The 15,919-nt window shown below is 46.8% G+C and overlaps 1 protein-coding gene across 1 annotated transcript in view; it reads left to right on the plus strand.

Annotated features, from left to right (window-relative positions):
- The window catches only part of CACNB4 (calcium voltage-gated channel auxiliary subunit beta 4), a 19,928-nt gene that overhangs the window by 2,144 nt on the left and 1,865 nt on the right, over window positions 1-15,919 (plus strand). Inside the window, exons 2-12 of the mRNA XM_017736020.1 lie at window positions 345-379; window positions 1,371-1,490; window positions 1,746-1,868; window positions 5,431-5,561; window positions 6,363-6,439; window positions 6,815-6,834; window positions 6,944-7,024; window positions 8,743-8,801; window positions 10,821-10,930; window positions 11,892-12,043; window positions 12,461-12,556. Coding sequence (XP_017591509.1) covers window positions 345-379; window positions 1,371-1,490; window positions 1,746-1,868; window positions 5,431-5,561; window positions 6,363-6,439; window positions 6,815-6,834; window positions 6,944-7,024; window positions 8,743-8,801; window positions 10,821-10,930; window positions 11,892-12,043; window positions 12,461-12,556 — 1,004 coding nt within the window. The remainder of the gene's footprint in view (window positions 1-344; window positions 380-1,370; window positions 1,491-1,745; window positions 1,869-5,430; window positions 5,562-6,362; window positions 6,440-6,814; window positions 6,835-6,943; window positions 7,025-8,742; window positions 8,802-10,820; window positions 10,931-11,891; window positions 12,044-12,460; window positions 12,557-15,919) is intronic.

The following is a 15,919-nucleotide window of genomic DNA, read 5'->3' on the forward strand; positions in this document are numbered from 1 at the left end:
CAGGAATTTCCCCATGGAAAGGGTGCTCAGGCATTGAGATGTGCCTGTGGTGGGGCCTGGCCAAGTGCTGTGGCATCTGAGTTCCCTGGTCTCTGCTACATCCCGAAGGAAGCAGAAGGAAGAGCAGGATGTGTGGCTTCCCAGCTGGGAAAAGCTGAGCTGCTGCCAGCTCCTAATGCCAGTGTTCAGCCTGGGGATGCTCAACTTGTTCCAGCTCAGGACCCTGAACTCATGTGTCTTCCCAGCTCTCCCTGGGTGTGGGATGTCCTGGAAGGAATTTTCTGGTGTGTTTAAAATCACAGCTGTGGGTAAAGCTCCTGTTGGCAAATCCTGTTCTTGCCCAGGAGGAAATCTGCCTTTCCGACAGGCCAAGTTATGGGTATGGAACAAGGAGAGAGCACAGGCTCCTCAGTGGTTCTTAGCCAGAAGTCTTCTGATGGATGTGGATCCACAGGGATGGACAGGGATCCACAGCAATGGCCGTGTATTCACAGCACTGTTTAACAATATGTGAGTTTACATGGGCAGTAAGAATATTGACTTCTGCAGCAAATGTGTCCCTGTGCTGCAGGATATAAATCAATGGAAGGAAAAAAAAATTAAGGATATAATGCTGTAGAGTGGCTCTGTTGGAACACACAGAGCCACAGATTCATCAGGAATAAACATTCCCTGTTTTGCAGGGTTAAAGCCCTGTCTCCAGTGGCTCCACACACGCATAAAGATCAGGGGTGTGGGATGCTGGAGTCAGGCTGGTCTCTACAAAGAGAGGAGCCACTCCACACTTCAGGGGGTGCCAGGTATCCTGAAAAATGTCCAAAAAATGGCAAAAAATCCAGCTGTGGCAGCACCTTCTTTCCACCCTCACAGGCTGATGCTCTCTGCTGCTGTCTGGATGTGCTGGTTTCGTGTTGTATTGATACAGAGCTGTGGTGTTGGCCTGTTGAGCAGCTTTAATAATGTAATTTTTGCCACTTTTTCCCCCTGGAAGCCCAGAACAAAGCTCTGTGTGAGTGGGAACAAAGCCCTTACACAATGGAGCGTATTCATGGGGAGGGATGATTCAAACCAAGCTTTTTAATTCCTTAATTATATTTGATGTGACCTAACCCTTGACAATCCTGAGTCTGAGGTTGTCAAACAGGATAGGAGTATTATAAAGACTTTTGGACAGTGCCCACAGCTGAGCTGGATTTCCCCGTGTCAGTAAGAAAGTGAAGGAGAGAGGTTTTCTCAGGATTGTTGTCTTTGTAAAACCCACTCAAAAAATGAAGAAACAAATTATTTTAAAAGTACTTTTAAAATTTGACTGGGGTGGGTGTTTCTGTTCCCTTACCTGTGTTTTCTTAGTGACCTGAATTGCCTTTCAGGGCTCAGCAGATTCATACACGAGCAGACCCTCAGACTCTGATGTCTCTTTGGAAGAGGACAGGGAAGCAATCCGCCAGGAAAGGGAGCAGCAAGCAGCCATCCAGCTTGAGAGGGCCAAGGTGTGTTCTTTTTCACTCCATCATGTGCCATTCACCTTCTGCCTGCTGTTGAAACTCACACTCTCTTTTGAAATAGTTTGGCAGTTGAGTCAGATAAACCACAGAGATGTCTGGGCAATAACAGTGTAAATATTGTCCTCTAAATGGGCATATTCTCCAGGGAGCTGAGCTCTGCTGGCCTGGGTGAAATTATTAGGGCTGAATTTTTATGGATGAAGAGTTTCCAGTGCTTGTGATGTGTTTTTCTGTTTGTAGTCCAAACCAGTAGCATTTGCTGTCAAGACCAACGTGAGTTACTGTGGAGCTCTGGATGAAGATGTTCCTGTCCCAAGCACTGCCATCTCCTTCGATGCCAAGGACTTCCTCCACATTAAAGAGGTAAAACCAAGGAAAAGGGGATGGGAAAGGGAATCTTCTTACAGGCCAAGGGCTTTGATTTGAACAGCTGAGCCATATCCACGAGAGCTGGAGGAGGCAGGAGGGCATGGTGAGGTGGTTCTTCAGCCCTCGTGGAGCTCCTGCACCCTGGGCTGGTTATCCTGCCCTTTTGGAACACTTGGTGTTACCAACTTGTTGGAATTTGATCACACAGGAAGGAAATAATACCCTTCAACCTGGTGCATTGAGATTCTTTTCATCAGAGCAAGTTTGTGATGGATCAGAGATGGTGTAGTGAAAAGGGATTCCACTGAGCAGGAAGTGGAGCAGCACCAGGTCACACCAGGTCACAGCACATCTTCAGAAAGCACCAGATAGGCTCCCTTCCAGGGAGGAAGTAACACTTAGAATAATACAGCAAGAAAAGAAAATCCTGAAGAGGACAGATGCAAAAATAAGGGGAAAAATGGGAATAAATGAGCCCTGAGTATGGCTTTGGTAGAGAAAATTGCATTTTATTGCATGCTGAGCATATTTTCTGCAATTTTTTATCTGAAGTGAGTCCTCCACATTTGCATAACCCCCCGTTGTGCTGTAGATTGGTACAGAGGCTTGCAGCTTGCAAAAGCACTTTTTCATCTCTGCATTTTGGGTTTATTTTGGGGTGTTCAGTACTCATCTGTGTCTTTCTTTGAACACGTGTTCATCATCACTCCAGAGCACTGATCTCCCTTAGACAGAGCACATTCAGGAGGAAAACACCTGCTTCTGCCCCTCCTCTGGTGCTGGAACAGGGAATTGCTTTACATCCCCTCTCTCTGAGAGGGAGAGCCTGTAAATTCCCTTTTTCCAGTTAATCTTGGTTTTTCTTAAATGTGGCCACCTTTATTGTCAGGGCACTGATTGAGTTGCACACTCTAAGCTCTTGTCATGCTGCCCTGTACTTTTTTCCAGACAAGTGTCCCAAATCCATGTCTTGGCATTCCATGAGTTGTCTTCCAAGGTCTAAAAACCCGGGATCACACTGCCACTAAGCTGTAAACCATCTGCTTACTGGTGTTTGTCAGCTCGGCCTGCCCGGAGCTCTATCTCAGTAGGATTTGGGGAATGGTTCCCCATGCTGCAAAAAGGCTTTGCAGGATTTGTTTTTCAGTGATCTGGCAGGGCCTGCTCGGACCAGAACAATGGTTCCAGATTTGGGAATGATGCTAAGCTGGGTACAAAGTCGGGGCACCCTCAGGCAGGATGGAACAGAGGCAGTGAGCAAGGAGTTGCTATTTTGAGGACGTGTCTTGTATGTCTCATCTGTCTCCTCCAAACTATACATTCTGTGCTTGCTTAAAGGATGAAATGGCAACAATTCCTGACAGAGCAGAAGGAATCATGGGCATGGCAACCACGGGGAGGGAACGTGCTCCTCCCACACACTGAGGAACAGAGGGGAGGGAATGACCTAATGCAGATAAATCCTGTGTTCCTCACTGCATCCTTGGCATTTGTGTGTTCAGATGCTCTCAGCATAACCCTGGACTGCTTTGGGATGGAAAGGACCTTAAAATGGGCAGGGACACTTCCATTATCCCAGGTTGCTCCAAGCCCAACCTGGGAAGTGGACACTGCCAGGGATCCAGGTGCAGCCCCAGCTGCTCTGGGCACCCTGTGCCAGGGCCTCACCCCCCTCCCAGGGAACAATTCCTCCCCAATCTCCCACCCAGCCCTGCCCTCTGGCATTGGGAAGCCATTCCCTGTGTCCTGTCCCTCCAGCCCTTATCCAGAATCCCTCTCCAGAGGGGCTGATTCTGATCCCATGTCTAGATGCATCACTCAGAGGTCCATGAAGAAAAATTCCCATGGTCAAGCTGTACCTTTAGAGCCAAACTGGAGCAGGCAGTGCCCATGGAACTCAGGTTCTATGGGGGTTCATTTTGTAGAGTCAGAGTGGTTTGGGTTGGATGGGACCTCAAAGCCCATCCAGTGCCACCCCTGCCATGGCAGGGACACCTCCCACTGTCCCAGGCTGCTCCAAGCCCTGTCCAACCTGGCCTTGGGCACTGCCAGGGATGGGGACTCCACAACCTCTCAGTTCACTGATTTCCAACAGCAGAATGCAGGATCCTGAAGGATTTGTCTGGTTCACAGACTGGAAGCAGTTCTGTAATTTAACATACTTCAGGTTAAGCTTTGCTCACTGCCACTGTCTGAACCAAGGTCAGAACAGCAGGAGGAATAAATACTTAGCTGGAATGATAAAATAATGGAACCTCTTGCCTAAATATATAAAAGAGGATAAAGAGGTTTTTCAGGGTATGAGGATTGCATTCCCTTAGTTTATTATATGTTAATGTTTGTGTTTATGATTGGGTTAATGTTCAAATGTATGGGTTGATAAAAACCCATTTATTTTTCAGTGCTGAGGCTCTGTGTTTCAGAGTCATCACCAGGCACTGCTGTACCTTTGACAGCAGGGACATGGTGTTTCTGTGTTCCTGCAAGAGCTGAAGTGCTTGCAAATGTGGAGCCAGGAGCAGTGATGATCTTGAAGATGAGATCTTTGTGATAGCTTTTTCCTCGAGGCAGGCAAACAAAACCCATTCACTCGTGCTGCTCTTAATGACTCCAAAGTCAGTTGTGAAAAGCAATGTTTCTTTTGAACACTGAGCTGCCTAATGAAGCAGAACAGAGGAGAGGCTTTTCAGATACTTTCCTTCAAAAGCTCTGCTGGCAGCAGCTACAACAAATCCTTTTCCACTCCAGTATCCACCAGGATACTGCTTTTCATCTTTCCATCATTAGGGATAGACCAGACTTTCAATAAAGCAGAAAAATATATGTTACTGAAGGTCAGTGATAAAATGCTATACTTTAGTTATATATTAAAGTTTCTTCCTAAAGGTGAATTTTTCTTAATCTGTCATAACCTGTTAATAACGTCCATACAAATACCTGGAAAGGAGGAAGGGAAAGTGGTGATCTTTTGTCTAGACCATTAAATACGACAACCAATATTTGATGGGAAGCTGAAGGTGTTATTTTTATGTTTGCCTGCTTCATGTGGCTGCTGGGAGGTTGTTTGGTGGCCTCAGCTCAAAGAAATGGGTTCTGCTCATTAAATCAACCTTGAAATTAAATCAGCAAGGGACAGGACGAGGGGAAACAGCCTCAGTGCTCTGGTCTCCCACATCGGTGTGAGCCTGGTTTGATGCCTTTTCCTGGTCTTAAAATCAAGAGTTAGAAGGTTAGAAGGGGAAAAGGGATTTTACCTTGGTATTTATTTTAAGGATCCTTAGGTGCACACGTCCAGGTTGAATGCACCTGAAAGCACCCCTAACTACAAAGCTTCTGAGATGTTGAGTCTCCCAGCTGAACAAACAAGGCCAAGAATGGAGGCAAAAAGCACTGAGAATACAGAAGGTGTAAAAAGGTATAACAGGGGTATAAAAGAAAAGACAAAAAATCATCACAGCATCAGGTTTGTTATCCAGTGTGGAGTTCAGGAGTGTGGATAACAAAGGGAGAGAATCTGGGAGCTGGAGAGGTGATGCCAGTGCTGCCTGTGTTGCAGAAATACAACAATGACTGGTGGATAGGGAGGCTGGTGAAGGAGGGCTGCGAGATCGGCTTCATCCCGAGCCCGCTGCGCCTGGAGAACATCCGCATCCAGCAGGAGCAGAAGAGGGGCCGCTTCCACGGAGGGTGAGAGTGCCCTGACCTTTGCAAATCATTTCAAATCCCTCCTCACACCGGGCAATATTTCCAAAGGTCACCCGCTGCTGGTTTATTGCAGGGCATTTGCAGTGTTGGATTTGGGATTCCCAGTGGAAATACGGATTTGCGGAGAGCGGGCGTGGGAGATGTTGGTGATGAGAAACAAAAAACGTGTTTGACTTTAGGAAAGAGCAGTGAGGGATAATGACAGGAATTTCTGAGGGTTCTGTGTCCCCGTGGCCTTAAGTCAACTTGATGCTCAAAGTCTCCCAGATTTTTTCCCAGCTTTTCTTATAGTTGTGGCTTTTTTCTTCCCTTTTTTTTTTCTTTTCTCTCCATTTTTGCCCAAACCAGACTTGTCAAACTTTGTAAGATCAGCTTTGCCATCCTTTATTCTTCATCTTCCAGCCTGAGGTTTCTGAGTCTCCACCCTGCCAGACCTGGAGATTGCAAATCCCTGGAAAAAGGTCTGAGAGATAAACCTGGGGAAATGCTTTCAGAATGGCTGAACAGCATCCAAATTTCTTTTATAATTTTTGACACAACTTCAGAGGAAGCCAATATACAGGTCTCAATATACAGAGAAATTACTGAGCTCAGTGAGATGCTCCTGGATTTACATGATAAAATTCCAAATTATAATGATAAAAAGTTCATTTTTGAGCAGCTTTGTTAGTTAGAGTCATTTATATCTGTATAACCTTGAGATTCCTTATGGGGCAATTCCTTCCCAAAACCTCCCACATTTTGGGGTACCTGGTGTTAACGGGGCTCTTTTTGCTGCTGTAGGAAATCTAGTGGGAATTCTTCTTCAAGCCTTGGAGAGATGGTTTCTGGCACATTTCGAGCCACACCTACAGCCACAGGTACAACAGGATTTATTTAAGGAAACCCTCGTGTTGTAATAATTCTATTTAAAAACCCACACATGAAAAATGCAGGTTTCCCCCTTTGCTGAGTTATTGAGATGTTTTACAGCAAAATGCTTGCATGCACAGGGGAGGAGGACATCTATTTCTAGCCATGCAGGAGTTGCTAAGGGCTGGGAAAAAGCCTTGGGAACAGTGGCAGCTGCCCCAGAATGCCCAGTTTAATGCACAGGTTGCCCAGTTTAATGCACAGATTGCCCAGTTTAGTCAGGGCTGAGCAGAGGGAGGTGCAGAGAGAAATCAAAGTGCTTTGGCAAAGGGATTTCTGGTTGCATGGATGTGTTTTAACCAAGTTCTCATTTGTTCTTCCAGCAAAACAGAAGCAAAAAGTGGTAAGTGATGCTTTTGTTTCCATTTTATTTCATTCTAATTCATAATTCCCAGGATTTCCCTACGGATGTTGTGTGGTTGATGATCTGAAGGGTTGTTTTTTCCCTCTAGACAGAACATATTCCCCCCTATGATGTAGTGCCATCCATGAGACCTGTGGTGTTGGTGGGCCCATCACTCAAAGGCTACGAGGTATGAACTCAGCTGTTTGCAATTAATTCAACTTTTATTATCTGCAGTCATCCTCAGTAATTCAGTGTGTGGCTCAGTGCAACTGGTTCATGATAATTTCAGGTGATTTAGCTTAAATAATTACCAAAAATGTTCTATAAGAGCTAAGAGTTACTTCTACCTTGTACTGTTTTAAAGCACAGTGCAAATCCATTCTTTCCAGTGCACTCATTCCTAATTAAATCAAGTAAAAAAGAATTTGTGTCTGCTACAAGCAGCCAAATTAATGAGCTGGACTGTACACATGAAAAATGTTCATCAAACCAGCCCATGCTTTGAACTTAATTAGCAAAACATTTGAAGGAGCTTCCTTGTTGTTCCCCTTTTTTCACTGTATTAATAAATTCCAATACATTTGTACAGAAACCTTTAACCCTCCTAAAAGGTTCCCCAGGTGGAAGTGGGCAGGATAACGTGCCCAGATAACCAGGACAGCCTTTTTTTTAGGCTGCTGCAGATTCAAGTGAGCATTTACCACGTGCTAAATGAGCAGAGACTTCTAGCAGGGCAGTTTAGGGAGCTCAACCATCTGGGAAGTGCTGAACCAGGAACTAAATGAACATAAAATCAAACATACACTTCATTAAGCTTAATTAATGTTGTCAGTAATTTATAGGATATTATTAAACATATTGGAGTGGTTCTTTTTGGGAGGTTACAGCCTTGGCATAATGCAGTGTTCTGGCATTGTTTTTATGTAAGAGTGACTGAAGGTGCAGCTCAGCAGAGCAGGTACTTCATGTTCTGCTCTCTGCCTTTTAATTTGATGGGGAAGTTTTTTGACAGGAGTAAATTCCCTCTGTGCTGCACCACAGATCAATTTACCTCTTGAGGTTGGAGGGGAGAGAGGCTGTTTGTTAACAAAAACCTCTTCAAATCTGCCACCCTGTCTCTTTTTTAAAGAAAACAACACTAAACACAACACCTTGAACATACAAATGTGTGTAAATGGTAACACAGAATACTAATTTCAATAACAAAAATGCTTGATCTTGCTTGGGGGAAATTGTTTTGACTGTTCTTTTCTGTCTAAATGCTGAAGGAACCAGTTTGGAAGAGAGAAGTAAACTGGCAGAGAGGCTTGGGGGCTTTGATGAAGCTCCTGCCTGGCCTGGCAGATAATAATTGTCAGCCTGAGTTGTCCTGGAAAGGACAAGGAGCTGCTCAGTAAATCAGATGGCAGAGATGACAGCTCTTGGGGCTGAGCATCTCAGATGTGTTCCTATGTCCAGGAGTGGGAACATCCCATTTTTTTGCTGGTATCCCTCTCTGAGAACAGTCCCCCAGCATGACAAATCTCACGCCTCAAGTCTGAAGCCCACTGGAACAACGTTGCTGTAGGAAAGGCCCAAGTGGTGTGTCCAGCAAACATCCCACGTGGTTGTGCCATGCTCTGAGGCTTTGGGATGGTGCTGGATGTGGAAGGGGGTGAGGAATGCTCAGTGCAGGTCAGGGTAGGAGCACACAGAGTGACAGCTCTGCACTGGAGCAGTGAGGCAGGAGACTTCCATGGACTTACTGCCGAGTGCTGTGCCAGGAGCATGGCACTGGAATGGTTGCTGCCCATCAAGGGTGTTGATTGTTGGCTGTATCCCTGCCTTCTACTCACCTCTTTCCTTCCTTTTGGCTTCTTTCTCTCCCTGTCCGTCCCCCTGCTCAATCTTCTCCCCTCTGCCAAGGTGACAGACATGATGCAGAAAGCTCTCTTTGACTTCCTGAAGCACAGGTTTGATGGGAGGTGAGAAACTCTGTCCTTCTCATGCTGCTTTGCCCATGTGTTACTAACATTTCAGTGAATTATTTCATTTTTTTAATGCCAGAGGGTATGCTGCATGATCAAAGCTGATTTTCTGGCTTTGTGAAGAGTGGGACACAGCTCCTGTGTTACTAGGGGTGCACACATCTGCATTTCTGCCATTGCTGGGCTAGGATTTCTTAGCTCAACATAAGAATTCTGTCTCCGTGTCTTCCCAACACCTAAGAACAATCAGCTCTTAAATATTCTCTATATAAGATTATATTTTGACTGCAGGCAAAAATACTGAAAAAAAGGTGGTTTGAAGAAGGAAATGCTGAGGAAATGCTGAAATAAAATACAGGAAAAGAACTGTAAGGAGGGTTCCTCCTTCAGCTGGAGCATTTCTTGGTGAGCTGTGGGAGGATAATTTGGATTTCCTTGCTAGGAGCACTGGCTTGGTCCATGGCATCACCTCCTTTCCTTGGAGCTCCTCAGTCCTTGTAGGTGTCTGCTGCATCTTTGGGATGTTCTGCCCTTCCCAGTCAGTTCAGGATATTCAGGATATTCCAGCTGGGAGAAGGAGCTGTTCTGGTAGTGCATAACACTAAGTCAGGTTTGAAACACCCAAACCATGGGCACTGGGGCAAGGACAATGATGTTGTGTAGAAGAGCTGGAGCAGGATTTAGGGATTTTAGGAGTGAGGAGGTGGCAGTGCTGAAGTGATCCATAAACAGCTCAGAGGGAACATTTAATGATCAGCTTCTGTGCAAAGTATCTCCTCTCTGCCCTGTTCTGAGTTGCTCAGCTCAAGTGATTTTCTGGAAATCCTAATTCCATCAGCAGTATTGGCAGCTGGATCAGGTGGGAGTATGAAATTTCAGCAGTGGAGAGCTCAGTGCCACCAGCAGCCTGAGACCATTGATTTTAGCTCTGAGTAACTCAGGAAAAAGCTGCTTCTTGGTCCTCCTGCCAACTTTTACGGCTTCATGGTCTTTCTCCTGTCTCCCTTCTCCTTCCTTTCCATCTCTTCTGCAGTTTTGTGAGAGGTCCACGTTACTGAGAAAGGAGCTGAGTGTCCAAGGAAGAGCCTTTCCAAAGGCATCAGTGAGACCTGACTCCTTGCCTGCCTCTGAATTCCCTTGGCTTTGCCAGCTCCTTCCTCTGCAACTGCAACCTCCTCTGCTGGCCAGTGAGCCAAAGACCCACAGTCCATGAATTTCTATTTTAAACTCACTTTTACTTTTGGCCTCTACTGTATTTTCTGGCAATGCATTTATTTATGTATTATACAGAAAAATACCTGCACTTGTTTTTAACCCTCCAGCTGATAATTTCACTTAGAGCTGCAGAAATCCTAGGTTCTGTGGAAAAGCTGCTGGTCATTCCCAGCTTGCTTGCTTTCCATTTTTCCTGGCTCCTTGGATCATCCCAGGCCTCCTAAATGGATTTTACATGAAGGGATTGTGTGCTCTCTGCTCTATAACATTTTGCCTCTTGTCAGCTCACTGACAGATGAAGTAAATAAATCACCTGCCTTAAGTTGAAGAGGTGCAGTGAAGTTAAACTTGCGTTAAAGCAGCCCAGAGAGCTCCAGTTCCTTTTCTCCTGCTCCTCCCAGCCCCTGGCAGAGCTCACTGTCAGCTGGGCCAGGTTTACTCCTGGTGTAACTCTGAGGGAGGAGGAAGTGCTGTCCCACTGCAGCTCCCTTGTTCTGAGCGCCCCAAGCCTCACATAACTCACAGCATTTATGGCACTGTGTAAATTCACGCAGGAGATGAGTGAGTTGGGAGGAGAAAAGTTGATTAATGCACTGAGGAGAATAGCAGGAACTCCATCCCAGAGCTCAGGGAGTAGGAAATACCTCCCAGTTACCCAGCACTTCTCTTCAGTTGTTCTTTAATGATGCCATAACTCAGCTGGAAACGTGTCTGAGTGTGTTTTATTGTGTTTGCCCTTTGGAATGGGCTGTGCCTGGAAATCCCACTCCTGTGTTTGTGTGTGCTGTGCTCTCCTCCCAGGATATCCATAACCAGAGTGACAGCTGACATCTCCCTTGCCAAGAGGTCTGTGCTCAATAACCCCAGCAAGAGGGCGATAATCGAGCGCTCCAACACCAGGTCCAGCCTAGGTAAGGCACTCCACAGGTGCAATTCAGGGTGTGGTTACACACAGGAGGGAAGGGACGCGATTCCAGCCTTCCAGACCACAGAATCTGAGCAGAGAGGGACCCACAGGATCACTGATCCAGCTCCCATCCCTGCACAGACACCCCAAATTCCCACCCTGGGCATCCCTGGCAGCGCTGCCCAACGCTCCTGGAGCTCTGGCAGCCTCAGGGCCGTGCCCATTCCCTGGGGAGCCTGGGCAGTGCCCAGCAGCCTCTGGGGGCAGAACCTGCTCTCCAGCCTAACCCTCCCCTGGCTCAGCTCCAGCCATTCCTAAGGTAACAGCAGTTCTGCAGATTCAAATGTGTCTACAGCATTTTACTGCATAATCCTGAGTTGGCCTCACAGCTCCTCCTTCTTCCCAGCCCTGTGCTTTTAATTCCACTTCACAAGGGGCCAAAGAGTTTTCACTTGTCCAGCCAAGGAAATGTCATTCCTGACCCTGGGACCAGTTTTGAGTTTAATGTTGAACAGCTCCAGCTGGATTTTGCTGTCCAGCTGTGAGACTTGGGGTCCTGCCCCTCTCCTCAGTGTCATGACTGGTGGGTAGCAGTGGCCTGAGGAATTTTTATTTGGATTCCATTATCTTGGAGGTCTTTTCCAGCCTTCATGATTCTGTGATTGTGTGGTTCTGTCTTGCAAAAGGGTGGAAATCTGTGTGTAGCACGTGCATCCCAATATCCTGCTCTCTGGGACACCATCCCAGGAGGTAGGAGGAGTTGGGTTTGGTAAAAAAAAGAGCCCAAATTCCAAATCTCTGACATCCTGAGTGACTGCTGGCACTGGAGGTACAGGGAACAGGTTATTTTATGGAAATGCCATAAACTCACATGTGGAGTCTGTGACAGTAAGTGGGTGATGATATTTTCATCCCAGTGCTCTGGGGGGGTTCAGTGCTTTCACCTGCTTTGTTTTCCTTTGCAGCTGAAGTGCAGAGTGAGATTGAAAGAATCTTTGAGCTGGCCAGGTCCTTACAGCTGGTTGTCCTGGATGCAGACACTATAAATCACCCTGCACAGCTTATCAAGACATCTCTAGCACCAATTATTGTCCATGTGAAGGTGTCCTCTCCGAAGGTAATGCCTCTCACCTTACAGTCCAGGAGGGACCTGGAGGGCAGGGTGGGAATGGGCAGTGTGGAATCTGCACCTGAAAAGGGGAAAAAGTGACATAATGTGCTGCTGCTGCTGCCACAGTCCATCGAGCAACCCAGATAATGCTGTATAATTTTCATGCTCCTCTATTGTCAAAAATAACTTAGTAGTTAAAGTAGGATAAAGCAAAAACGCATTTGAAATTTTTCAAGGGATCAAACGTGATCCAGAGAGAAACATGCCCAGCTCTCAGAGGGGTTATCAGAAAGGTTTGGGATATTCAAGGACAGTATTTTATGGAGAGCTTCTGCCCTCGGTAATCCCTCAGGGGGATGTCAGGCTGAGCTTTAGGGAGATAAATGATCCTTAAATTCACCTTTTGCCCTTTCCTCCTTTCAGGTTTTGCAGCGATTGATCAAGTCCAGAGGGAAGTCACAAAGCAAACACTTGAATGTCCAGTTGGTGGCAGCTGATAAACTTGCACAATGCCCACCAGTAAGTACAGAGGAGAGGCTGAAGAACTCCTGCTTTGTGGAATTCTGATGATCCCTGCTGTGCTGATCCCTGTGCTGAGCTGGGTCCATCCATTATCACTCCCTCGTGCTCACACAGCCCTGCACTCGTGAGACACCAAGCACTGCAGACTTTCATCCTGGTTATCTCCTGCCCCGGGTTTGTTTTGGTCTTTTGCAGGGTGACAGGGCAGGAATGATGTGGAGGGGACAACAGATCAGTTCATTAGCAAATTACATCATTGGGGGAGCACCAGGTCGCAGAGGGACAAAGTCTGAGTTGGGAGAGGAGGCTGCAGAGGCCTTCCCTCACTGCAGAGGGAGTCCAGGCCCACTGGGTGCACAGGAGGGAAAGGGGTGTGCAGGCATGTGAGCCCTGATCCTGATCCCAAAGGCCATCCCAGTCACCTCACCAGAGCACAGGCACTGCTCTCCCACCTCCTGATCAAAGATCCTGCCCCTCTCCTGGCATTCCCTGCTGCTGGTGGAGCAGAGGCCTGCCAGGGCTCCTGGGCAGGGCTGTGGGCGAGCCTCCGCAGGGGTTTGGACAGGGCAGCTCAAACTTGCTGTTGGTCCTGAAAACCACACCTGGTTTCTGGGACAGAGGCAGTGGAAATGGACTTGGATGTGGCTTTGTGTAGGATCCATGTGGGATATTGGGATGGGAGTGCAGAGACCCCTCTGGGTACCAGGGCAGTGATGTGGGGCAGCCACAGCTTCTTTGGGCAGCCTGTTACATTTCAGCTCAGCTGAGCTCAGCTGTGTTACATTTCCCACATGGAATTTTTTACTGAGTTGTGTTGTCACAACTTAAAATGCTGATGGGTTATTCCTGTGAGCCATCCAGGTCCCACTAACCCAACCAGAATTGTAACTGTCCTGGAGAACAAACTGATCCCTCTAAAACACATCCATTCCCTGATGGATGTGAGCTGAGGAACTGCAGCTGCAGCTGCCCCTGTTTGAATGGTTTGTGGTGTTTACCCTGAGCTTACACACAGAACACCCCTCTGCACACTGTCCTGTGTGAAAGGTGGTTCCTCTGGCACCTGCACACACAACCCTGGGCAGTTTCACAGCCTTTTTTTTGTTCTTTATGCAGTGGTTTCCTCTTACTCAGCTTCACTTTGCTCACATCAGCGGAAATGAGAGAAGTTACCAGAGAAGCTGTGGCTGCCCCTGGATCTCTGAAAGTGTCCCAGGCCAGACTGGACAGGGCTTGGAGCAGCCTGGGATAGTGGAAGGTGTGATGAGATGGTTTTTTAGGTCCCTTCCAACCCAAACTTGTACAATTCCCAGATTCCATAAAATGATCCTTGTTCTGCTGCAGCTTCTTGGGTGCATGGTGGCACTTGGATTGTCCATCCCTGCATCTGCTAAACTCTGCCTCAACACCCAGTCCTGGAATTGCATTCCAGTGCTGAAGGCAACCAAGGGAGGACCCACCTGGATCAGAAGAGCCTTTCCCAGTGTCAGAGCACCAGGTTTCAGCCATGACCCCAGCCCTGCTCCGAGGCTGCTTCCACCCTGCCGTGCCCAGGAGCTGCTCACAAACCAGCTCAGCACTTTGCACTGGTGATGGGAAGGAAGTGGCTGCTGACTGAGAGCTCTCTCAGGGAGATGACAGTCTGGCTTGGCTCGAAATTAAAGTTGGTCCATGATTTAATTAAGTAAAAGTACATTGCTAAGAGCAAAGGTACTGCTCCCTCTCTCCTGCTTCACGCCTTTTGCAGCTCCAGTTCCTGCAAGAGGAGGATTTGGAGTTTGTTTAAAGGGAAGGTCCTTGCAAAGGATGCAATCCTCACTTTGTTCCTTTGCTGAGAGCCAGCCATAAGGAATGAGCTGGTGCTGCATGTCTAGACATGTTAAAAATAGCTGTCTCTTTGGGCATATTTGAGCTCAGGAACTGCTTTCATTATTAATTCCTTGCTAATCTCCCCCTGACGCTGCTCGAGCCGGCGTTGGGCACTGCAGGGCACCAGGAATATTGCAGGACTCCAGGAACTCCACTGCAGGAACATTACAGGGCTCAAGGAAACACAAACTGTACATCTCTAAATACACTGCTCATAAACAGTTCATTATGGTTGTTATTCTTTAAAACTTCTGAATTCATGCCCATGCTAAGAGAGGGTACAAACCCCTCTGGTCTATTTGACACAACCTAAAAAATACCTGAAATTATACTGCAGCAGAATTAAATTGCATTGGTTAATTAAAATATAATTGGGATAGATCTACAAGTTGAGATTCCTCCTCCTCTCAGGTACACAGTGATTCTACAGCGAAACAGGAGGGGACAGCGGCCACTGGTTTTCTCTTCAAGAAAGGCCACTGTGTATCACTAGAGAGTCACCAGGAGCTGGGAATGCTCCTGTGGTAACTGTTTTATGCATGCTGGAAGAAAATTTTGCAGAGGAATTGCTTTACTCCATGACCCTCATGAACAGGGACTGCCCCACAAGATGATTTCCTGCCAAATACATGGAAACAGAACAAACCCAGCTGAGGGATGAGCAGAACTGTTAAATGCAAGAGAAAACCTGAGTGTTTCCCCTGTCATTTGTTCTCCTTGTCAGACACTGGAGTTGGGATCCTGCCAGGGCTGCAGCTCCTCCGTGTGACCTCCAGGGACAGCCTGAGAGGCTCCCAGGCCAGTGTTCCTGTGCAGTGAAATATTAAAAGGGTGACAGTTGTTAAGAGTCCTAAATCCAACTTAATTCCTTGCTTAAGAAAACATGTTACACTCCAAGTGTTTCGTTTCAGTCTCTTCCAAAGCAAAGTATATGTAAGCAAACCACGCTCTTTTATTTTCTAATTTAACTGTGTTTTAATTACTGACTTCTTCCACAAGTGAGTGGTAGGCTGGAATGTGTGGTGCATCAACATGTGGGTGAATAGCAAAGGAGTAAAAGCAGTAAATAAAGAGAGGAGCAAAAGAAGAGCAATAAACGCTGAACTGGACCAAGGGATGCAGTGTTAGGAATATTCTGATTAGAAGAAAACTCCTCCTTGCTGGCAGAGGAGGAAACCTTTCTCTACCATGCTGAGAAGAGAGAATAAATATAAAAAAAAAAATATAAAATGGCTTTATTATTTTAAATATTACTCTAAGAGCTGTAAAAACAAGTGGAAGAGAACAGCCTATGGTTGGTGTTGGTTGCCCTTTACACCCGCAGCACCTGCAGTTACTTTCCATTTCCTGTGCTATTTTCACAGCATTTTGCAAAGTTAAGACTAGAGATGAGATAGGAAGTGGAACTGCTGAAAACAGGGTTGTGTTTCTCTCAAGGGGCTCTGCTGGTTTTGGCAAGTTGGAGGGCAGGCAGGGATGGAGGTGGTGTCT

The sequence above is a fragment of the Corvus brachyrhynchos genome, unplaced genomic scaffold (assembly GCF_000691975.1).
Source record: "Corvus brachyrhynchos isolate BGI_N302 unplaced genomic scaffold, ASM69197v1 scaffold45, whole genome shotgun sequence".
NCBI lineage: Eukaryota > Metazoa > Chordata > Aves > Passeriformes > Corvidae > Corvus > Corvus brachyrhynchos.